The 23,925-nt window shown below is 49.1% G+C and overlaps 1 protein-coding gene across 2 annotated transcripts; it reads right to left on the minus strand.

The window, feature by feature from the left end:
• Positions 1 to 8,975: 8,975 nt before the first annotated feature.
• Spry4 (sprouty RTK signaling antagonist 4) lies at positions 8,976 to 23,889 on the minus strand. Of its 2 annotated transcripts, none has more exons than XM_039096705.2 (2): positions 22,719 to 22,832; positions 8,976 to 13,487 (listed from the first exon to the last, which is right to left on the minus strand). In XM_039096705.2, the coding sequence occupies exon 2, from the start codon at positions 13,438 to 13,440 to the stop codon at positions 12,538 to 12,540; it is 903 nt and encodes a 300-aa protein (XP_038952633.1). In that variant the 5' UTR covers positions 13,441 to 13,487; positions 22,719 to 22,832; the 3' UTR covers positions 8,976 to 12,537. The 2 variants fall into 2 exon arrangements, with proteins under 2 accessions (XP_038952633.1, NP_001099620.1); NM_001106150.1 differs by lacking the exon at positions 22,719 to 22,832 and adding an exon at positions 23,639 to 23,889 and having other exon boundaries at positions 8,983 to 13,487.
• Between the last annotated feature and the right edge of the window lie 36 nt (positions 23,890 to 23,925).

The following is a 23,925-nucleotide window of genomic DNA, read 5'->3' on the forward strand; positions in this document are numbered from 1 at the left end:
TGACCAGCTGTGAGCTGCAGTCTTGGGGAATACTCAGTCCCTACCCAAGTCCTTTGATCTGTGCTTGTGTTTCCAGTGTCCTTTTGTAGATAGTGGGATTCCTGTCATCATTCTTTATTAGCAGGTAGTGGGGACTCAGGGTTGACCCTTCAGCCCAACTTTAGTACAAGATCGAGGTGATAGATCTTTGGTAATCCTGTGCCAGGAGAATAAGCCATCTGGTCCCTCATTTTCCCTAAGGAGTTTCCCATATGGCCGCAGGCGTCCTAGGTTTCTGTCCAGGCTGTGTGCTCTGGCTAGGGAACATCAGAGACAGCAGGGGGACCACTGCAAACTGTCTCAGTAGGCGGCCCTGGTTGGCCCTTCTTAGGATGACAGTCATTCAGCTCTCGCTCTCTCTCTTCTTAGTCAACCCAGAGATGTACCCGCTCACAAAGCTAAGGGATGCCTGGAATCCCAGCACCCAAAGGCTAGAGGAAGAAAGATAGATCAGGAGTTCAAGGGTAGCTACTGCTATGTGAGACCTTATTTTAAAATAAATAAACAAGAAAAATCTCTTTTTTTAAAATTTATTTATTTATACGAGTACACTGTCCCTTTCTTTAGACACACCAGAAGAGGGCATCAGATCTCAGTACAGATGGTTGTGAGCCACCATGTGGTTGCTAGGAATTGAACTTAGGACCTCTGGAAGAGCAGTCAGTGCTCTTAACCACTGAGCCATCTCACCAGCCTAAGAAGAATCTTTAAAGGAAAGGAGGAAGAAAGGAAGGAAGAAAAGAAAGGAAGGAAGAAAGAAAGAAAGCCAGCCAACTTGTCCTACAATATGAAGGCCCACAGGGTGTTTTCAAAGCTTACAAGAGCAGTTTGGGTGACCTTGGGAGGAGTAGCAACTCTCCCTTGGCCTTGAAAGAAGATATCTTAGAGAGCAGGGGATGCTCCCAATGAAAGATGCTGCTGGCCTCACTGCCACGTTGCAGGTGACCATTATTTACAAGACGATCTTATTCAAGCCACTGAAATTAGGGGAGGCAGGATGGAGACTGGATGTAACAAACGATCTATTTATATCTATATCCCAGACCTCGGAGGGAAAATTCCCGTACTTAGCCATTCCTAGATGGCCTGTGACACCGGGTATTTAAAGTAACAATGGGTTGAATTCTTGTTCACATTTTTGGCAGAGCTCCAGTCTGAAAGTCCGCAAGAGAAAGACTGTGTAGCTTTGGGGGGCGGGGACTGTTTCTAATTTGGGATCTATTTAAGATCTCACTCCCTTCCCCCTTCTTCCTGGAATTACAAAGAAAATAAAAATTTGACTTTAGAGACAACATTCCCTTGTGATCAACTTTGGAAGATTTGGGACATGTAGCTCTTTGTCCTTTCCACTCCATGTTCGAGGGAAATGGTGTTATTTTAAAGAAAGAACAGTATATAGTTTGAAAAGCCCAAACGTCACTCTTTAATTCTTTAGACTCAAAGGCGGAAATAACCACTACCAATGGGAACAGCCTAGTAGCCAAGTTCTGAATACTTTGTGACAGCTGTCTAGAGGCGGACATGGCTCTGTGCACAATCACTGACCCACTTACGACACATTTGCAGGGAGACACTCAGAAAGAGCTGGAAATGACGACCGATTCCTTATTCAGTTGAGAAGATAGTCCAGTGACTTTTCCCATAACTGTATTCTAGTATGGCTGACATAGATAACACGCTGTGCACATTTAATAGATAGTGCTCTATGAAATACGGTAATTGCCTCTTTGTTTGTTTTTGAGACAAGGCATTATTTAACCCTGCCTGGCCTTGGATATGTGGTGGAGGTTGACCTTGAACTCCTGGTCCTCCTATCTTAACTTTCAAAATGCTGGGATTATAGGCAATTGGCTCTTCCCATTCCTAGGCTATTTCTAAACTCTGGCTTTGTAAGGAAACAGATCGTGGGTGAGGTGGCTCTGCAGAGAGGCGCTTGTGGGCAACCCTGCTGATCCTCGGGGCCCCTCCTGGTGGAAGGAGAGGAGACTCCTACAGTTGTTCTCTGAGTGGACAAGTGCCCTAGCATGCTCACATATTCACACTTGCTATATAGACCAGACTGGCTTCAAACGCACATAGATTTACCTACCTCTGCATCTCAAGTGCTGGATGAAGGCGTGCGCTGTCATACCTGGACCCAAAAAATTGAAAGTAGAGAATGTACCAGTTTTATCAATTAGGATGACTCTGGTTCCAAGTGACAAAATTCAGCTCAAAATGGCTGAACTTACACAAAAGATTTATTCCCTTGTATACCTAGGCGTCTCTAGGTTTAATGACTAATGAACTGGCTAACGTTGGTTTAGTTTAAAGCCCAAGGTTCTTTTTCTTTTCTCTTTTTTCTTTCTTTTTTCTTACCCAGGTCAGCCTCTATCTTCACACCAGCTCTTTCATAGCACTAAGGCTACAATCTTACTTTTACAAGAACAGAGCACTTACGTGGTTTCTTCTGTGTGTCAAGAAGAATCTTTGGGCGGGGGATCTCAAGCGCAGCAGTAGAACTCTTGCCCCAAGTTAGCCAGTAGACTTCCTCTCCCACTCCATTGGCCAGTATGATGTCACGTGTCCATTTGTGAGCCAATCATTAGTAAGACACACAGGTCCCATAGGATTTGGCTAGACTTTCCCATTCTCCAACGAATTGTGGATTACCCCCACCCCCACCCCACCCCCCACCTCCCGGGCTGATGCCCTGTGAGTGGAACAATCTTGGGTAGCAAACGAAAACTAGGGATGGGTGCCAGCTAAGTTGTTTGCCAAGATAATTATGAGAGGGAAAATGTGGAAGCCCCACTCCTGCCTGAACAATTGTTGGTGATTAATGGTTGGCAGGGTGGAGTGGGGGATTCATCTTCCTCAGTGGTACAGCCAATGATAACCACCTATGGTCGGGCAAATAACTCTAATTAAGCTCTGGGTCACACACAAAAGAAAGATATGAAAATAGGAGACGGACTTGTTGAAAAGCAGGGATCTAGCCAGAGAGGAAGGAGGATGAGAAACGGGAAAGGGAGGGTGACAAACTGACTAAATTTCATTACACAGATGTATGAAGCTGTTCAACTTAATTGGAGGTAACCAAGGAGCCAGAAAATCTATAGAACTGTGGAGAAGGTAGTGCATGAAACCTCCCTTGTAGAGAGGAAGACAGTAAATGACATGTGCGTGAATTGGATTAGCACCCGGAAGGAAAGGCCCGGGCTTCGGTGAGGTGAAAGCTGCGAGGCAGGTTAACTGAGCCAGGCCACAGATGTGTGGGACGTTGGGAGAAGAGGGGAACGCTGTTCCCAGGAGCAAGAGCTGGTGTCAGGCAGAGGCAGAGAGCACTCCAGCAGGTTGGACTGGCACAGTCAGGTTGCAAAAGACGGACAACCGAACAGTGCAGTGTCTTTCAGATGTTGACAAGGAGCCTGTCTTCTACATTAAGTTCAATGAAGCTTAAAAGGTCTGTCGTTTTATTCTAAAATCCCTTTTTATTTTGAACAAAAAATTTAAGGCTTAAGAATGTTTTTATTTGGGGTTGGGGATTTAGCTCAGTGGTAGAGCGCTTGCCTAGGAAGTGCAAGGCCCTGGGTTCGGTCCCCAGCTCCAAAAAAAAAAAAAAAAAAAAAAAAAAGAATGTTTTTATTTTTATCTTATGTGATAGGCATTTTGCCTGCATACATGTCTATGCACCGTGTGGGTACAGTGCCTGCAGAGGCCAGAAGATCCCCTGGAAATGAGTTAACATCCTGCTGTGAGCTGATGTGTGGGTGCTGAGACTCGAACCCAGACAGATGAGCCATCTCCGCAGTTTCTATTTTGAAATAATTTTATATTTAAAAAAAATTGCAAAAGCTGTAGGAAACCCCCTGTTTTCTTTACCCTCTTCTCCAGTTTCCGTACCTAACTACTTCCGGTTCTTGGAACCGGAAACAAACTACAGCACAGGCCTCGTTTGCCTTTAGCCACCTCCTTCCACTTCAGCTCTTTCCCCAGCCACGGCTCCTCTCAGTCCCGTTAGGATCTGCTCAGGACACCGCTTTACCATCATGTCTCCCCCACTCCCTGACTTCTGTCTTTCCTTGGTTTTCAGAACCATCACTCTCGAATAGCAGAATATTAGAATATTCTAATATTCTAATAAAATATTCAGGTATTTTGCTTACATGTATATCTGTGCACCACATGCATGCTTAGTACTTGTGGAAGCCAGAAGAGGACATTAGATCTATTAGAGCTGGAGGTACAGATGGTTGTGAGTCATCGGTGGGTGCTGAGAATTGAACCTAGGTTCTCCTAAAGAGCAGCCACTGCTCCTAACCACTGGGCCATCTGTTTAGCACAGTTGTTTTTTGTTGGTTTGGTTCGGTTTGGTTTGAGAAAGCGTCTTTCTATGTAGCCCAGGCTGTCATGAAACTCATTAGATCAGGCTGGCCTCAAACTCAGATGTCCCTGCCCCCCAGGTTTAAAGGTGTGTGCTGACCCATGTTTCTTTAAAGTATAAATAGGATATGGTGGGCAGCTATATTTTCAAATTCTTAACTAGTTAGTAAGTTGGGTTTGGGATGGTGGCGGGGGGTGGGTTGGGGGTCACAACAGAGTTTCTCTGTGTAATCCTGGCTTCTCACTTTGTAGACTAGGCTGACTTCCAACTCAGAGATCCACCTGTCTCTGCCTCCTGAATGCTGGATTTAAAGGCATGAGACATGGTACCTGGCTGAGCTTTTATTATTAATGTATGCCTTGAGAGATGTCAAGTCATGGCCCACGTGTAAAGGTAAGAGGACAATGCTGTGGGGTCAGTTCTCTCTACCATCTATATGTGGGTCCTGGGAATTGAACTCAGGTTGTCGGACTTGCACACAGCCAGTGCCTCTACCTACTGAGCCTTCTCAGGCTCTGGCAGCTTCATTTCCCTGGTGGGGAAATTTTCCGTTTTGCAATCATTACTGTTCAGAGATCATCCAAAGCTGGGCATGGTGGTACACTCCTGTCATTCAGCACTTGAGAGAAAGAGTCAGGAAGATCAGGACTTTGAATCCAGCCTGGGCTATAGAAAAAACCCAAACCAAGACCATTTGATTCTTTATAATGTTGGAAAAACAAAAACAAACGAACAACTATGCACGGAGCGTGGTCACGGACTTTCTCCAACTACATTTAGTTCACTTGGTAAGCCTGTCCGGAGCAAATGTGCTCTGCTTGCTCTCATAGTTCTAGTGTAACTGGAGGGATCCCTTCAGTGGGAACTGAAGCTGCAGACAGTGTGGTGTTAGCAACTCAGGTGAAACAGACATGCAGTCCGTGTGAAGGAAAAGCAGGACCGATGACCATGAATACAGTACGGGTTTGGTGCAGTGTCCCATGCCCCCACCACAACGTGCTAATGCAGACTCGGAGACTCGCTCAGCAATACCATCACGTTCACCAAGAGCCCTTTCCCCCACACAGCTCTGCTAGCTGCTCTGATGTAAGAAGACATCCTGTCAGGTGGCAGTTGCCCACTTGAAGTCTCTTTACTTATCTGTGGTTGGAAAAAGGAACGGCTGCTTTTATTTTATTTTATTTTTTGGTTCTTTTTTTCGGAGCTGGGGACCAAACCCAGGGCCTTGTGCCTCCTAGGCAAGCGCCCTACCACTGAGCTAAATCCCTAACCCCTGCTTTTATTTTAAATAGCTTACTTTGCCTGGAAGGCTGAGGCAATAGGAATTTTTTTCACTGTGAAGTGAGGAACTTGAGGCTTTCACTCATGCAGCTATCTTTACCCTGGCAGAAAGCTTTGAAGGGCAGATGGCAGAGGTGACAGAGAAGTTGGCATCTGCGGCAAGGCTGGCTTTAGGGGACTCCCCTCAGCTGCCACAGAGTGAACGGAATACTCACCTGTCAGCTACCTAGCCACTTACGCATGTGTGACGCTTTCTTTTTCTTCCCTGGTTTTTCCAGACAGGGTTTCTCTGTGTAGTCCTGGCTGTCCTGGAACTAGCTCTGAGGACCAGGCTGGCCTCAAACTCAGAGATCTGCCTGCTTCTGCCTCCCAAGTGCTGGGGCTAAAGGCATGAATCACACCCCTCTTTATTTCTTTTAATTTTTCTCTATCATGTATCTAGGTATATTGCCTGGATGTCTGTCTGGTAGCACATGCCTATCTAGTACCTGAAGAGGGCACTGGGTTTCCCGGGACTGGAGTTATGATTGGTGGTAAGCTGCCCATCTACTGGAAACTGATCTTGAATTCTCTCAGGAGCAGCCTGTGCTCTTAACCACTGAAGATCTCCTGGGTTAAAAAAATCTCAGGTCTACCATTTCTCAGCGGTGGGCCCGGGGTCTGTAAGTAAATTCACCTGTCTGAATCTTGATTTTTCTGTCAAACGAGACCAATTATAGCTTCATTTAGTTTCAAGATGGTAAACAGTAATGCCCCATCCGTGCTCCCAGGTGGTGCTTGCTCCCTGTATCCCATAAGGACGCTTGGCCTGTTACCCTGGTACTCGGTAGCAGTCTCCAGGCTTTCCCGATAGTCATCCCAGTCTGAACCTCTCTGGAACTCTTTGCTGTGTGGCTGCCTGGCTCTTCCATGCAGAGCTCTAAGTTAGCTCCTGAGAGTCTTCAGGTCCAGCAGAGAGGATGGGAAGAGCTGCGCCGGGAGGGGAGAGGAGCGCTGCTCCCAGCTCGCAGCAGTTACTGTTAGCACACGTGTGGGCATAGGAAGTAGAGCCCAGGGAGTTTTTCAGTCATCTCCTGCTTAATGCATCCAGATGCATCCATAATTAGCCCTTGCCTCTGGCCTCCGGGCCCAGGTGGGCTCCAGAAGGCCCGCGCTGCCGCCAGACGAGAGGCCTTAAAGAACACCGGGCAGACAATTGGAATGCCATTTATCCGTGCGAAACACAATAAAACCCTGAGCTCTCTTCCTGTCTCAGAGACCCATAAATTATGAAAATTATACCTGCCTCGGGCCATGGACATATTGTTTTATTAAAGTTCCGATGAATAAACTTCAGGTCTCTTAAAAATGTCCTCCCAGCTTTCATCTGGCAGCACCTCCAGTGTGGGGCAGGCTGCCTGGGTCTTTCTGGGGGTTCAAGCTTTGGAAAGCTGGATCCACTTCAAGCTATTAGTTACCTAGGCTGGGTAGAGCTGAGTGCACTGGGGGTTCTAAGGGGGGGAAGGCTGCAGAGGTGCAGGGATAGCATTCTACTTATTCAGAGTTGCCCCAACCAAGCCAAGCCCTTTGAGGTGGGGGCAGTGCTAGAAACTGAACTCAGGCCCTTGCACTTGCTGCGTAAGTACTCAGCACTGAGCTACAGCCCGAGGCCCAGCCCATTCCTTCTTAGAAAAAGGGCGCTAGTACGCAGTTGGTCATGGACAGGAAGGAAGAGGTTGATAGAGCGTCTCTTTGGCTTTTATGTTTGGTCCCTGGGAAACTTCAAGCTTCTCCATGCAGTACTTCCCCAAGTCCAGCTACTGAACCCTCAATTTACATTTTTACATTCTGTATGTGCAGTAATAACCCCCCCAACCTCCATTTCTGCATCTCTAAAGCAAACAGGAAATGGTATCATTGAGCAGATACTGACCTCTGGGGTCACCCCAAAGCCATCAGTAACTGGGAACTACGGAGGTACAAGGCCATACAAGAAAGACCTAGGTGGCAGCTGCAGATCTCCCTTTTGTTCTTGGCTTCCTCCTTTTCCCTAAGGTTGTTGGGTGAGTAGATCTTCACACATGCAACTCAAGAGGGGTTTTTAGTTATTATCCTCTAAAACCCCCAGAATCAAAATGTAAACCCAACCAATCAACCTGTGAGTGAACCAGATGAGTCAACTCATGACAGACACTATTAGGGACCAAAGTGTCACTTCTGCAGGGCTGGTAAAAGTTACATGGCCAGAAAGCAGCAGGGGCTCAAGGCTCTCCAAGTTCACTGTAGAATGGGACCAGGGGGTCATGCGGTGGTGGCACACGCTTTTAATCCTAGCACTCAGAAGCAGAGGCAGGCAGATTTCTGTGAGTTCAAGGCCAGCCTGGTTTAGTTTCAGGACAGGTGAAGCTACCAAGAGTGGAACCAGAGGTTCCAAAACTCAAAGGGGAACAAGGATTGAATCCTAATGATGCCATTAGTGACCAAGAGAAGGAACAGAGCCAGGCATGGTAGTGCCTGCCTTTTACCCCAACACTTGCAACACAGGGGTGGGCAGATTCTGGAGTCTTAGAAGCCATTCAGTGGTCAGAGGCCTTAAGAGAGGTTAAGACCTTGGTTTGAGGTCTTGTTAGTCCAGTAAAAATCTGCTGGAAACGCTACTGCTTAGCCTTTTGAAGCCTGTGGATCTCGCAGCATCAGGACAATTTGGCCCTTCCTTTCCCCAACCTGTAGATTTTTTTTTTTTTACTTCAGAAACTTTTTTGCCCATCTGTATGACTAGAATGCCCATGGCCTGGCTTAGCAATACACTTTTTTTTTTTAAAGTTTTATTTTATATATGTGAGTACACTGTAGCTGTCGTCAGACACACCAGAAGAGGGCATCAGATCTCATTACAGATGGTTGTGAGCCACCATGTGGTTGCTGGGGATTGAAATCAGGACCTCTGGAAGAGCAGTCAGTGCTCTTACCGCTGAGCCATCTCTCCAGCCCCGGCAACACACTTTTAATGCTATCCTGGGCTAGCATTATCTTGGGCTAGCAAAGACTAACAAAGGACAAGAAAACTTAAAAGCCCAGATACCCTGTGTGAGGGGACAAGGGACCCAGGATTTTGTGCCCTTGGCTTCACTCTGAAACAGAAAGTTCTTTAGTAGCATTCCCAATTAGGATGAGGGTCTGCCCAGTCTAGACGCCCAGCCTGTTTGTTGTGTGCACACCCCCCCATGTGGCTTAGAGTGTGGAATTTCTGCTGGGTGAGGATGTCAGGCAAACGAACGCAAGCGACACAGATGAGGATGGCAGCCATGTATATATTTAACAATATATATTTATAGATATCTTCTAGATCAGTACATTCAGTTTTTAACTTGTTTTTTTCTTCACAAACAGAAGAACTCTTACAATAGTAGACTTTCTAAAATAAATACTATTAAAATAGAGCTTCAAAATAAATATTTTTTACAAAGGAAACCTTTCGTGGTAACTTTTGTGGTGGGGGGTGAACAGGGGGGCTACAGTGACACAGGAATGTGGTGGAGTGGGTGCTGGGGCACAGCTCTAGTGCTGCTAACAGGAAATCAACCACAGGACACAAGAGAAAAGCAAGCTAAGAAACAGCACAGCCACCCACAATCAAAATGGAAACACAGGACTGACATCCACCATTACAGATCAGGGAGGGCACGGAGCTACTCACCAAATGCATAACTGGGAGGCCAGGGAAGCCCCGGATGTCCTAGTAAATTATACAGTGCAAATCTGTGCTGCCCACACACCTTAGCCATTTCTTGGAGCAGCACTGGAGACCACGCTGCTTCCGAGTGATGGGTACCTGGGTTCTGGCCCCGACCAACTTGGTGTATGTTGCCCCCTTGGGGCTGTGATCCAGCTGGGCCCCATCCATGCGGATGGCATTAGCTCAAAGGACCCATCACAATCACAAGGATGCCTCCCACCATGCCATCTGAGAAGGGCCTGAGAACAGAGTAAGGGCTGCTCTTTGCTCCCTTCAGTTTGGCTTAAGGAGCTTGGATTGTGCTTGGAAGGTGTGGCTAGCCTAGACTCAGACCCCACAGGAATACCAGTCTTTCCCTACAATGCGGGAAACCCAGGAGCCAAGGTACTTTAAGCAACATCCCGGATGCCGTCCTCGGCTTCAGGCACAACTGACACGCACCCCGGTCTAGAGTGAGGACCAGCTGGTGTGTCTTAAATGATGTAACTCAGCCAAGCAAGCTGCAAACGCTAGCAAACAAGTCAGAAACAGCTACAGAAATGTTCTGTTTGTGAGAACCTGTGCTCTCAATGCCTGTTGCCTGGCAAGGGGGCTGGGGGGGCCCTATAAACAAACTACCCCATTTTTGTGTATTTGCATTCCCCATGTGTAGGTGTCTATCAAGAAGCCAGAGAAAAACAGAGCAGAGGAAAAAGGATGCTTCCTTCATCCCATTCCCTTACCACTGAGTAAGTGGGTCCCAAGGTAAACTCCTGGGGGGAGGGGGAGGGAGAGTTCTGCAGACATCATTCCCAAACCAAAACAAGGGTGTGTGTTGGGGGGAAGCAAACCAAAACCCATAAAAATCTGTGTTTACAGCTATGTACACAACATCAGGGTTTGGGAGGGGTTGCCAGGAAACAGAGTCTGTGTGGGAGAAGGTGTGTGTATGTAAATGTCATGTGTATGTGCGCATACACAGCCTATGTAACTCAACTATCCACAGAAGTGTGTAGACCAAGATCGCCAAAGTGCAGCTTGCCACTGGGTCAGCTGTCCTGTGGAGACAGATTGAGGGACAGAGGGAGAGACCCTGGGCAAAGCTCCCAGGCTTCTTGGAAAGAGTGCACGTGTGCGCTATCATTTTGGGGGAGTTTCCCTGCACACACCTCATCCGAGGAAAACATCTCCAGCCCCTTCAGAAAGCTTCTATAATACATTCAATTAGTGTTAAGTGGTTTGCTGATCGTGGGGTTTGTCTTCTATCTTTCCTTCCAATCTGTGCAAGAACACTGCAATTGTGGCAAGGGCAGGTGAGGTGTATGGATTAGCTGTAGACGATGAAGATGCAGGATTTTATACTTGCCTTTTACAAGCCAGTAAATGTTACATAAATAAAGCTGAAAACAAAACCCTCCCTCTTCCTCAGATCAATAAATACCTATGGTTACTATTAACTTATTCTAAATCATAAAGTGTTACTACTACTACTACTACTACTACTACTACTACTACTACTACTACTACTACTACTAGTAGCTTCCAAGGTGGGGGTGGGGGTGAATCCTTGAGAAAAGAGCAATAGGTACACTCCACTCACAGCTACCCGCCTCCTTATTTCCTCCCTGGGGGCAGCTCACTCCAAGAACCAGAACTGTTCCACATGATTTTTGCCTAATGCTCTCCCAATTTTACCTGGGGTACCTCTTCTGACCCAGGTGCTATCTCTTGATTCAGAGGCAGGGATGGAGACAAAATACTACACAAAGCAAAAAAAACAAAAAAACAAAAACAAAAACACCAAAGAAACAAAACAAAACCCCACGCAACGGCTGGGGGCAAGGACCAGAGACACTGTAGCCTTCTGCATGCAACAAGTACCTACCCACTGGACGTGCTGCGCGCTTTCTGAGTCCTTTAGCACCGTGTGAGAAAGAGTTGCTACGTCTTTGGGGGCTGTTGGGAGGGGTGTGTGTGTGCTGCACACAAAAAAAGTGGGGCTCAAACCCAGCAGCCCCTGGAGAATCGATCCCCACCCTCTCTGGCATCTTCTGACTTCCCCACCGGGGCCTCCTAACACTAAAATAGACTCTGTCATCTCTCTATGTACATAAAGACAGACGCATCACTATACACAAAAAGCAAGCAGCAGAATCAGAAGAAAACCCAACCCCAGTTCGGCTCAACTGTCATTCTGCCAATGGGAGGTACGGCCTCTTCTTTGCCATTCTTGATGTGCAGGGGGCGGGGGAAACGCTCCTTGAGGTGGCTTGCCCCCAGATTTTGAAATCAGCCCTTCCTGGGGGTGGCCCAAAAGGAAGCAAGTTGTTGTATTATTACTGTTTCAACACCGATAGCATCTAGTTTAATTAAACATATAAAAACACCATGGCTGGATCCAGAGACCACAGCCTCAGACTCATTGGCAAAATGATATTTGGTCTTGCTTGTGTCATCCTGGCCTTCTTAACCCAGCAAGTTTCTACAAAGAATTTGAGTAGTAAGAGCTCAGGACACATAGCAGGCAGGCCAGTCTGTGACTTGGTTAAGAACCGGAGGATGGTGTGATGAGTGGACACCGCCGGGTAAGTGATGGAAGCTAGGAGGAACACACTGTCAGGTGGTTCCTCATCCATCCGGCGGCTCCAGGGTGGCAGCTTACCGGCCATTTTGTTCTCAGCCATCAAGTACATACAGCAGGAATTGCTACGGTGCACCCTCAAGAGGCCAAGGCCAACAGGCATGGACAGAAGCGGAAAGATAGAAGTCAAGGCTCTGAGGGTCTTCCTCGAGGTATCTCACCTCCCATTAGCTGTTCCTCCCAGGTAGGAGCAGAGAGAATGGCAGAGTGGGAGGGAGAAGAGGGGCTGGGAAGGCCATTGAGTGGCTGAACTTGCAGATTTTGTGTCCACATCTGTCTTCAGTCTTCTGAAATAGGAAAACTGCCCCCTTACACATCCCGACACTGTCACTGCTGTTTAACAAAGTTTCAAGACCATGAAAACCCCCAAAGTGTATCTTCATCCTTTTGGGGACTCGAGGCTAGGCAGTAGTGTTCTCTGCCAGTTTCTTCCCAATCTAGGATTTAGGAGAGGACAGATGAGCAAGGTCAGCCTCAGGAGACTGGCAGGAGGGACTGCAGTCTTCATCCAAAGTGTCAGAAAGGCTTGTCGGACCTGCTGGCCTTGGTGTCCCCACTGGCTGCCTTGCAGATGACGCTGTTCGTGTGCTTGCAGCGGCAACCGGGACGTCTCAGGCGGTCATAGCCGCGCTGGGCCAGCTTGACGCAGCCCGTGGCTGGCAGGTAGCACAGCAGACAGGGCAGCACCAGAGAGAGGGCGCCCATGAAGGACCAGCGGGCGCAGCAGTTGGAGCCGGAGCAGGAGCAGGGATGGTCAGCACAAGAGCCCTCATCATCCTCGTTAGTACAGTGGTAGAAGATACCTTGCACCAGGCACATGCACGTGCTGTAGTTGACCAGGGTCTGGGCGGAGCACAGGCACTCCTGGTTGCACACCCAGCAGGAGGGTAACGTCCGAGGGGACGCACACTCCTTGCACTTACACTTCCCACAGGCCTCGCACAGCAAGAAGTGCTTGTCTAGCTCTGGTGGAGCTGCTGGGCCCTTGAGGTCCAGTGGCTTACAGTGGACCACCTTGGGCTGGAGGCGAACAGCCCTGGGGGAGGCCTGCTCAGTCACCGGTGGTGGAGCCATGTGATCCAGGAGCCGCTGGTCAGAGGAAGTGCTGCTGCTGCTGCTTACAGAGCTGGGCCGACCGCTGAAGGAGATCCAGTGGTGAGTAACATCCTGGTCACAGCGGGCAGGTGTAGGAGCCAGCTCTGGGGCCCCACCCCGGGGCCGCTTGGGACCCGTGGCAGGGGCCAGGCTAGGGTTGTCTATGTAGTCATTCTCCACGTGGCTGGTCTTCATCTGGTCAATGGGCAAGATGGTGAGTGGGTGCTGGAGCCGGCTGTGGGGCACTCTGCTGTCAAGGAGGGGCTGCACCATGACTGAGCTGGGATTCAAAGGGACGCCGCTCTGTGGAATCGGGGGCTCCATGAGGCTGGAGGTCCTGAACTGCACCAAGAGACAGGCTTCTAGGGGTCCTGGAGGAGAGGAAGGAAGAAGAGAAAATGGATTCTGAGTATCAATACATGGCCTGTTACTACACACTCCTCAATCTTAAAACGAGGCCTTGGGAGCCTAAATAAAACGGAAGCTAGATTCCTTCAGTGATCTTCCTAGAAATGCCCGAGGCGTAAATGATCAAAATTGACAACAATACTGGAAGAAATAACATCTCGTGGGCTGAAGTGCAGCTTGGTGGAAGAGGGCTTCCCTATCCTGCCTCACAGGTTCTGGCTCTGGTTATCGGCACCACAGGTGGGGGTTAGGGGTGGGAGGTCTACACCCGTAAACCCAGAACTTGGAAAGTGGAAGCAAAGGGGAATAGCCTTGGCTACAGACTGGGAGCCTGTCTCAAAGACAGCTTTAATCCTAAAAGCATTGCTGTGAACAAGTTACAACTTCCTTAAATTGTTTTTTTTTTTTGGGGGGGGGAGGGGGTGTCTCTGTGTAGCCCTGGCTAACCTGAACTCACTCTGTAGGCCAGACTGGCCTCAAACTCAAGAGATCCATATGCTCCCCGGGGCTGGGATTAATGGCATGTGCCATCACTGCCTGGCTTACATTATTATTTTTTTTTTTTCCGGGGCTGGGGACCGAACCCAGGACCTTGCGCTTCCTAGGCAAGCGCTCTACCACTGAGCCAAATCCCCAACCCCTACATTATTTTTAATGGGTGTGTGGATGGGGGGGACGGGGGACAACGACAACAGACGGAGGGACAAAACTCCTCTTAGGGGACAGTGTCTTCTGTCTCCTCCCACCTTTATGTATGATGACAATGCTTGAGCTCTGGTCCCAGGCTTGTGAACAAGCACCTATAGCAAAGGAGCCATCTTGCCCCTCCTTTGGGGGAGAGAGAATAGCAGGGAGGTCTCACTGTGCAGTCCGGGGCTGGCCCCTGGAACTCAATGTTTTGACAGGTTGGCCTTGAATTCACAGGGGTCCACCTGCCCCTGTAGTGTTGAGTGCTGGGACCCTGAATTGTCCGTCTTTAACGGGGTTATTTTGAGGATTAAATGAGAAAATGTACACCTGCTACCTAGCACACAGCTAGGTACATAGAAAGCACTAAACAATTCATCACCACCTCAAAATAAAACCATTTTGACTTCCTAAACAAGCACTTCCAAGCCTTGCAGGGACTGTGCCGGGCACAGAGGGCCATGTATGTGGTTGATACAACAGCTCCTGTGTGCTCCCTGGAGCTCATGGGCTGGATAAACAAAAGCCTTCAATTTGGATACTGAGAAGGAAGGGATGCATCTGATGCCTGCTCATCCAGGACATTAACCTATTACTCCCACTTCCAAGAGCAGCAGCCGCCAGCAGCCAATAACCCCCGGGTAGGTGAGCTCCCAGCAACTTGCATGGGAAATCCTCTCAAGGGGTACTCACATCACCCATTTTCAAGTGCTGAGCTGAACATTCAGACTAAATGCTACTTACTAGAATAGCTAAGCCAGCCCTAGATCAGTTTCTAATTTCACTGAGAGAGTGCAATTTTAAGTTGGCATAGGGCCAGAGATTCAACTGCAGTGCCTGACACGGAACCCCAGGAAGTCACTTAAATCAAAGAGCGGAAACGGCTTGGTTCAAATTTAGAAAGTGCACATTGTTTTCTATTAGAAGTGCCATTTCCTTGCCTGCTGACCTTTACATTTGGAATTCGGATGGAGATCAATTTAAAGAAATAGCAGCAGAAGGCCGGGACCTCGGCTTAAAGGAGACATGATTTGGAATCCAAAGGAAAGATTACACTGTGGGAAGATTTCACAAAGAACTTCAAGGGACTGGGGGAAGGGAAGGATGAGAAGAGGAAGAAGGGTCTTCAGAAAGACAACACACAATGGGCTGCCAAGGTGTGTCAAGGATGGTGTTTCTGTAAGGGCCTCTTCAAGATGCTAATGACAGTTCCTGTCTCTCAATGGTTTATATGGCAGCAAAGGTGTTGCCAAGGGGATGTGAGGTAGGTTTCTAGTTCTGTTTTTTTTTTTTTTTTTTCTTTTTTCCCCTACTTGCTGGGACCATCTTGGTATCACAAGACAGTGACACCTGGCTCCCTGGGACTCAAACTATGGTAAAGTCTTTGTGGTGATGGAGGGAGAAGGCTGAGGAAACTCACTGCTAACTATGCTTGCCGCAGCTCTGAGATGAGGTGCTTTTATGGATGCTTCTAGTCTGCATGAAATAAGGGCTATCACACAGCATTGGTCTATGCATCACCTATGCCACCAAACACGAAAACTCCAGTCTTCTCTACATGGTTCAGCGCTCGTCACCAGACAGTTCCCAGTCACACAGGGCACTGACTACTGGCTCTGAAGGTCTTTCTTCATACACTATACCCCTGTCTGTCTTGGATGAAGTCTACCAAGTGCAGGGCCCCCAAAGTTCTCTTCAGTGAAATCAGAACTCTTTTTTAACTGTCGGTTTATTGAGACAAGGTCTCACGTTATATGCTAGGTAGGCCTGAAACTTACGATACTATGTAATAGCCCAGGCTGGTCTTGAACTCATAGGTGGTGTGTTCTCTTTCCTCAGCCTCCCAACCGCCATGATTACAGGTGTGAGGCACCGCGCACAGCACAGAGCATCATCACCTTTGAGTCGGTTTGCCTCAGCCACCTGGCAGGCCTGTCACTGAAGAACATTCTTTTGTCAAGTGAACTGTTGTGGTCAGGGTGGGGAAGAAGCATCCATCCACAGAGGGCATCTCTAAGGAATGCTACCTTTCAGATAGTACACTTGTTCTAAGGAGATTCCCAAGGCCTTTCCTCTAACCAGCTAGTTAGAAGCCCCAGGTTCTAGTCCAGGGTCTTTGGTTAAAGGGGGGAAAATGTACCTTTTGCATAATATAAAGCACCACAAGTAAGACTCTCAGGTCTCAGCCAAGTCGTGTTTCAGCCAGAACCTTCCTCCTCGGACAAGGACAAGAAGAGCCTCTGATTACAGAAAGCCCAGGTTGGGAACACCTGCTAACAAAATGCCTGTGGAAGCTTCAAGTGGCTCCATATTGGCCCTTGTAGCTAGGGTTTTTATCTCAGGACCGAGCACAGAGCTGATCACGCAATAGGAGGAAGAAATGATGCCCTTAAGCCATGGAGTCAGACTGATTTCCCAAGCAGGTCACCAAAACAGCTGCACTTCTTGCAGAAGCAAACGCTCAGGCAACTGAAGGATGCTTAACAACACATCCTGGAATCGGTGACGGACACCGAAGCCAGGAAGTCAGTTTGCAGCAGCCACTGGAGGCAGTGAGGATAGTGCTATCCACAGGCTCCCACCATGCTCCAGGGGCAGCTGTTAACATCTGGGCTGACAGTCTAGGCCAGCCTTGAGAAGAGTGTGGGATCTCAGCCCCCAGTGACTCAGCTCTCTCAGGACACGCAGCATCTGACATTTGGTTCGAGAAGGCATCTCCCTGCGATAACCCTCAACCCTCCCAGCCAGCCTCTCAGCAAACCCTGATGGGGTGAGACACAGCTCACACTTGCTTAGGCCTGCCCCAGCCAGCCTCTCAGAGCCTCTGCTGAATTGATGTGGCTGATTGAGAAAGTCAAACAACTTCCTAAACTGCAGGTCTGACAACCGCTCGGCACAACCTACTCCCCGCCTGGCAAAACCCCCCAGGTCTGAGTTCTATTCCCAAGCTCAGTCTCCACCCTGGGACACTTCCACCCCTCAGTTTGCCGTGCATCCTTGCAGGTGTTAAGTGCACCTCCACAGGCACCTCTGCTTCTCCTCCAAGGAAGAGAATTATATAACATAAACGGGAGAGGAGGCTTTGCCTCGGTAAGTTGTTGGGAAGAGCTAGATGATCAATTTGAAGATTCTGGATGGAAATGATGCCAATCCCGCACTTAACCAAGGAGGTGCCTCACGGCTCTATGATTAGCATGAGAAGGAACTTTCTGTCACCTCACCTTAACCAAATAAGATTGATAATAATTGCTAATTATTAGAAGGGCTAATATGGAGCACTTCCTGGTGCCAGGCTTTCTGCTGGACCTGGTCGTGTATTCTCTCATTTACTCTTCTCTGTTTTTTAGCAGATAGCGCCCATTCTGACGTTAGAAATCAAAGCACGGGGCTAGGAAGAAGGCTGGTCAGCAGAGCGCTTGTTGTGCAAGCGGCGGACCTAAGTTCTGGTCCCTAAAGCACAGTTTTGTCAGGTCTGCAATCCTAGTGTAATGAAGACCACAAGCCCCATAGCTTACTGACACCACTAGATTATCAGAGTTCAGTGGAGAGACATCATATCTATCGAGGGACCTGAGGAATGCAGTTAGCAAATTAAGGGCACTTGCTGTTCTTGGAGAGGACCTGGGTTTAGTCGCTAGCACCCTCATGGTGGCTCTCAATTGTGTATATCTCGAATTCCAGGGAAATCTGACACCCTCTTCTGGCCTCCAAGAACATCAGGTATGCGTGTGGTATACATACATGCATACTAACAGTCATGTAAGATAGAGAGCCATTGGGGAAGACAACACTTCTGTGCACACGCATGCCGGGGAAGGTACTTTAAAGTACAAAGGGTCACAGGGTGGAGCAAGTGACCAACATGGAAGGTGTTCCTATTCAGTCATGTGACCCTGTGGCTGAAGTCTAGGAGCCCTAGCTGACAATGACTGGTGGAAGTTTTCCTTACTGCAGGCGATGCAAGGAAAAGTGTATAAGCACCAATCATTTTCCTAGCCATGGGTCCTTCAGTTACCGCCAGCCCTAGGGTGTGACTGGAGGTGGAGAGACAGGTTCAGTAACCTAGTCAGCAGATCAATGACTCCAGATAGGGCGTTTGTCCCTGATGGCTAGCTAAAAATTTCAATCCAGTTTTTTTTTTTTTTTTTGGCTACTTTTTCTGTCACTTTATGTTGTGAAGTCTTTATGTAGATGACCTCACAGGGTTTCACTGTAAAAATAGCCCTTAAAGGATGCGGAACTACTGAGGTGAGAGGGGATTCCCTCCCTCCTCACCCACCAAGCTATGCTTTGGGGAGGGGGCTCCTTAGGCATCTCTGATGACCGAGTTTCCAGTGCAGGTGTGTGTGTGTGGGGAGGGAGAGCCACTGAAGGAAACTAGAAGAGGCCAGGGCTGATGAATCAGCAAGCTCCCCACCCCCACCCTTTCCCACCACAGTCCCTTGATGGTCTGGCGGCTCAGAGCTTGACCATCACTGCCAGTGGTACCTGGGGGAGGGAATTGGCCACTGGCTACAAGGATCAAGAGGCACATCAACTCTTCTCACAAGCTGGTCATCCTACCCTAAGAAGGGGAGCTGGGAAATACTGGGGAAACCTGCCCGTTGCACATTAAAACCTCCAAGTCAGCTAATGACAAACTGGCCAGAAGCTCTGAATGAACGCACAGTTTCTCTGCTGCCCATTCAGTCTTATCGGGTTCCTCCACAAGAGGGTTGTTTAACCCTTTAAAACAATTCAAAATAAAGGTCATGGCTGCGGGAGCCCACCCACCCCTCTGGAACACCAATGCCTGGTCCTTTGTGACCCTGTCCCAGTTTAGTTAATTAAGCTACAGCCAGATAACGACTTACTGCTTTTAGAAAGACCCTTAAGAGAGGGGGTAGGGGAAGTCAGGGACTTCCCTCTCTGTGCCTTATGGGGGAAGCCAATTTGTGAAGCAAGGCAGCTGAATTTGTCTGAGGACACACCCTCACTCGCTCCCTATTTTACTAGCACTAAAGAACTCACAGCTGGCCATGTTAGGGATCACAAAAGAGAACAGTGGTCCTCCACCCTTCTCCCCATCACCAGTTTCCAGCCCTTTCCCCTCCCCCTTGTTGTACTTTGAGCAATTTTAACCCGTTTCAAGTTTCTGCTTCGCCGTATGCATACCCCCGTACTTGTCTGCCCAGTACCCCACGTAGAGGGATCAGAAGCCACGCCACAAAGGGGAATAAATGGAGTCTGCTAACCAGTAGTACCAATTGTGAACTACTTGTTCAAGCCGAAGTGTAGCATACGACCCGAAGCCTTCAGAGCCCTGTCATGTACCTTGGAAGGCTTCTTTTTACAAGTCATCAAGATGGTCTTATTGTCTCCCTAAGCTCCACCAAGAAACAGAACTGACAATAGATTTTTAGCTCACTCTTGGGATTGAACAGGAAATGACTTCCCCCTTTCCCAGCCAGAAACAGACAGACAAGGGAAACGGTTCTGCAAGTGGCCACCTGCCCTGGGGCCCCTTCCCCTCCTCCACTAGACCTAGAACATCTGTGCTCTCCCTACAACGCCTTGCTTCCTCCCTTCCTTCACAGACTGGAGGCCCTTCCTCGGTAAGAACCACCTTATCACAGCTGAACAGCAGGGCCCCTTAAGCCTGACCACATGTCGTGGATACATTCTCCAACCTAGTCAGCTGTTCCGGATATGCAGGGGAGCCCTAGCTCCCTTAGAGCCAACAATACCCTTTTGCATCAGAGGTACTTCCTGTGCCTTTTATTCAAAATGTCTTTAAAACTAGACCCTCCTCCTAGGAGTACAGGATTAACAGGGAACCCCAGTCCTAGCCACTCATTAGCAGCCCTACTGGTTGCCTCTGGTCCCTCAGGCTCTTGGGGAGTTTGTTCTGCATTAAGTTCTATCCTTACCAGCCCCTAGCCTGGGCTGAAAGAACCAATAATATACAAATTTCCCTGTGTTAGTCATTGTCCCTTTGCAAAAACCTAGTCACTGTATTCCTCTTCCCTACCATCCTTATTAAGAAGCAAACAAACAAACAAACAAACAAAACCTGCTGTAAAATGGGAACCGTGGAGCCTGCTTATAATACCAACACACTCAGGAGGTAGTCAGAGGCAGGAGGATTGCTCTAAGTTGGAGGTCAGCATGTCTACATGCGAAGTTCCAGGTCAGTCAAGATCTTGTTTCAAAAAAAAAATAAACAAACAAACAAAACCAAGACAAAACAACTTCTAACTCCTTGTGATAGCACACCTGTAAAACCAGCACCCAGGATTAAAGGAGGCTGGAGAGTTACCTTGGTGGTCAGGAGAACATACTGGCCTTCAGGAGGACCTGAGTTTGATTTCCAGCACCAACGTCACACAGTTTACAACTGCCAGGAACTCCAGTTCCAGGGCATCCAACACCTTAGGCTTCAGTGAGCAACTGCATTCACATGAAGTACCCACAGATGCAATTAAGAACAAGAAAACCTTTTCTTAACAACAACAACAAAAAAGGTCAGGATTAGCCTGTCCCTACAGAACAAGACCCTGTTTCAAATGAGCAAGCCAGCTGGCAGATAAGAAACCCTGTTCAGTCTGCTCCCCAAGCTCCAAACATTCTAGTAGACTAAGTCAAATGGTAGGAATTCTCCCTCAGCTAGGCACACAGAACTCCCTGGGCTCCACCAGAGGACAGGCACCCTTAGATTCAGAACCAAAAGAGGGCTCTTTCTCCTTAGGCCATCTTGAACACCTAGGCCATATCTAACAGGCATGATTTCACGGAAAATGTTAGCTGGCTACAGCTACACAAGTCTTTAATCTCAGCACTTGGGAGGCAAAGACAGGAGGAACTCTGAGTTTGAAGTCAAGCAGGACTAGATAATGAGTACGTGACTCAAAAAATAATTTAAAAATGTTATACAAATCCACAAACAGGGCAGAAAGATACCATGTTAAGCGACACTTGACAGCAGAAAGTGAATTTAAAGCCCTTATATATGATCCAAAGACGTTAAAACCCCAGAGTAACACATTTCAAAAGACAAACTTAAGAACATGTTGATGGGTTTTTCGTCTCCCTTAATTTTGGATCACTGAATTTGCCTTCATTTGTTTTCTGTTGTTTTAGAAAGTCAGCCAAACCCCTGGGCACATATAGTGCTAAGTTTGCAAGATAGTGAAAAAGAAGTATGAACTGGGCAAAGGGTGATTTCCAAATTGCCAATTCAGGAAGGAGATACAGGCAACAAGGACCACAGCTGCCCAGCCTCCCACCTTCCCTGAATGGATCCAATCTCTGTGCGGTCTGTCTCCTCCCACCCGACTGAACCAAAGCTGTGGTTGAGGTTGCGGTTTCTGAGGGAAAGGTCGTGGGACCCGAGGAGAGAGAGCTGGGACATCCCAGAAGGAAAGTGACTCTTGAACTTAGGTCTAAAAATTTGAGATGGAACAGAACCAAGGGACGTCGTTCAAGGGCCTTCAACCTAGCTGTCCACCTAGAGTTCAGCCATCTAACTACCCCACCAGCACAGTTCAATTGCTCTAGCCTGGTGAGAATTTTTCTGGAACCAAGGGACCCTCTTTTTCAAAGAAGTAGTAGCAATCAAGAAATTAAAACTCAGGCGTGTCAACACTACAACTTCTTTCTTTCAGAGAAAGAGCCTGAGCAACCGTAGTCCTTTCCTTCCAGACCCATTCACATCCGCATGCGCTAGAGCCGGGTTAGAAGCAGAAAATTTCAGATGTTTATGCTCCATTTGTGTGAAGATCCGGAGAACTCTAAACATTGTGAAATCCAGCAGTGCAATATTGGGTAGGGCCTTAGGCCAGACGGAACTTATTAAGAGATTGATAAACCCCTATTTCCCAACCGCTCTAGGTCTCACCTTCCAGCTCTGTGCCGCGTAGAGGCCTGTCAGGAAGGTTGCAGCACTGGTCAGCTACAGAGGAGATGTGCAGGACTCCTGCCTTCCCCCAGGTTCCCTTGCCTCTCCTGAAAATGGGGGAATCACGCCACTGGTTTGGAGACATTGATGAGGAGAGACTGCCACTGAGTTTGAGGACCCCAAGGAATCGATCTTTTCCTCGCAGCATCACAGTGTCTGAGAAGCCTCCTTGCGCAGTGGGAGGCCTTCTGCCCTGAGCCAGGCCTGACAATATGGATGCCCAGCCAACAGCTTTCCCTTTTACTCAGCCAGCATGCAATCCCCTCCAGCCCATGTCGCCAAGAACTCCATCCCTCTCAGCCCTTCAAGTCATGCAACCATCTTTCTGCCTCTCGCCTCCTTTGCTCACAACCCCCAGCTCCCAATCAAATGAATTGAGAAACCGTCTTCTTGCCCAAGAGCAGCTACTGTAAATGCTTTTTGATCGTCTGCTTGGAGAGAGAGTTGGGCACAGCCGTGGCCCCAGTGATGAAGCCAAGCTCCAGCTGCCGGGGTTGGCCAAGCCCGTCCTCCCCCTTACCCTCCTCAATGCCCCCGTGGCCCTGGCGACTCCGAATTTTTCAGAACATACCGTCTTTATCCTCTATTCTCGGTGTTGTCAAGTCTGGTACCAACAAGGAGGGAAAGTGGGCACCTTATCTCTCCTACGCACGCAACCTCTTCCTCCAGCTCCCACACGCCCGGCGTTATGTAAACGCACCTTCAGCCCCCACCACAGCCTTAGCGAGAGGCCCAGGGGCCCTGGGGCTTGGCAAAGATCGATGTCTGAGGATAGGGGGGCACCGGGTGGCTAAAGAGCCTCAGGCCCAGAAGGAGCGAAACAAGGCAGTTGTACAGCATAAAATGAGGCAGCCGAGCAAAGGTCAGACGGCCTGGAACCTCCTCGCCAAGGAGAGGGAGCAGAAAACCTCAGTCCTTGGCCGGCCCCACGCTGACCATCCAGTAGGAAAGCATAAGGATAGGAAACCTTGTCCACCACGGCTCGGAACCAAGAAAGAAAAAGCTACGTCGAGCATAGGCCGCTGAGGCGGGCTGGGAAGACCCACGAGAGAGCTGGCACCGTGGGCACGAAGCCCGGGGGTGGGCGAGTCGCCCAAACCTAGGGCGCCCCCCAGTCCCAAGCGGTCGCTCCAGAGCGAGCCCGGGGCTGCGGGTTCCAGCGCTCAAGGAGAGTGGTGGTAGAAGAGGCCAGGCCAGAGGCAAACTCCCCTGACACGCACAGGGCTTCCAGAGTCGCACAGGGCGCGGAAGCCGGGCTTGGCAATGCCCGGGGTCGAAAACGGCAGTGCCAGGCTGTGAACACCCCCAGCTCCGTGCCGGCCGGGCGCGCCTGGTAGCTGCGGTGTACCGCAAGGGACCCGAGGAGGCGCACGCCGAGGGAAGGGACACCAAAGGGGATCGAAATAGTGCACCATTGGCCCCAGCCCGAGGGGAGCCGCGTCACGGCATCGAGGGGGTACTTTTGGTTCCCCAAACCGGTTGTGGACTTACTTTGAGGAGCTGCAGAGTCACAAGCATCGCTCCACGTCTGTGTAAATCCCCGAACCAGAGTGGGTCAGTCGCCGTTGTACTCACAGACGCCAAGTCAGAGGAGCCGGTAAGGCTCTCTGAGTCCTGCAGCGCCAGCTCCGCGCTGTCAGCTCAGCTCGCTGCCTCGGCGGCGATGTTGCAACCCTTGCCTGGGAAAATGGCTTTTTTATGAATGGGAGGGCAGCGAGCTCCAGTGCGCACGCGCGCCGCTCGCGATTCTATGAATGGGTGGGCACAAGCGACCCCGT

This window comes from Rattus norvegicus, chromosome 18, assembly GCF_036323735.1.
Source record: "Rattus norvegicus strain BN/NHsdMcwi chromosome 18, GRCr8, whole genome shotgun sequence".
In the NCBI taxonomy this organism is placed as follows: Eukaryota; Metazoa; Chordata; class Mammalia; order Rodentia; family Muridae; genus Rattus; species Rattus norvegicus.

Coding starts and splice junctions, on each gene's coding strand:
- Spry4 (XM_039096705.2), bottom strand. CDS start 13,440: ATGGAGCCCCCGATTCCACAGAGCGGCGTCCCTTTGAATCCCAGCTCA.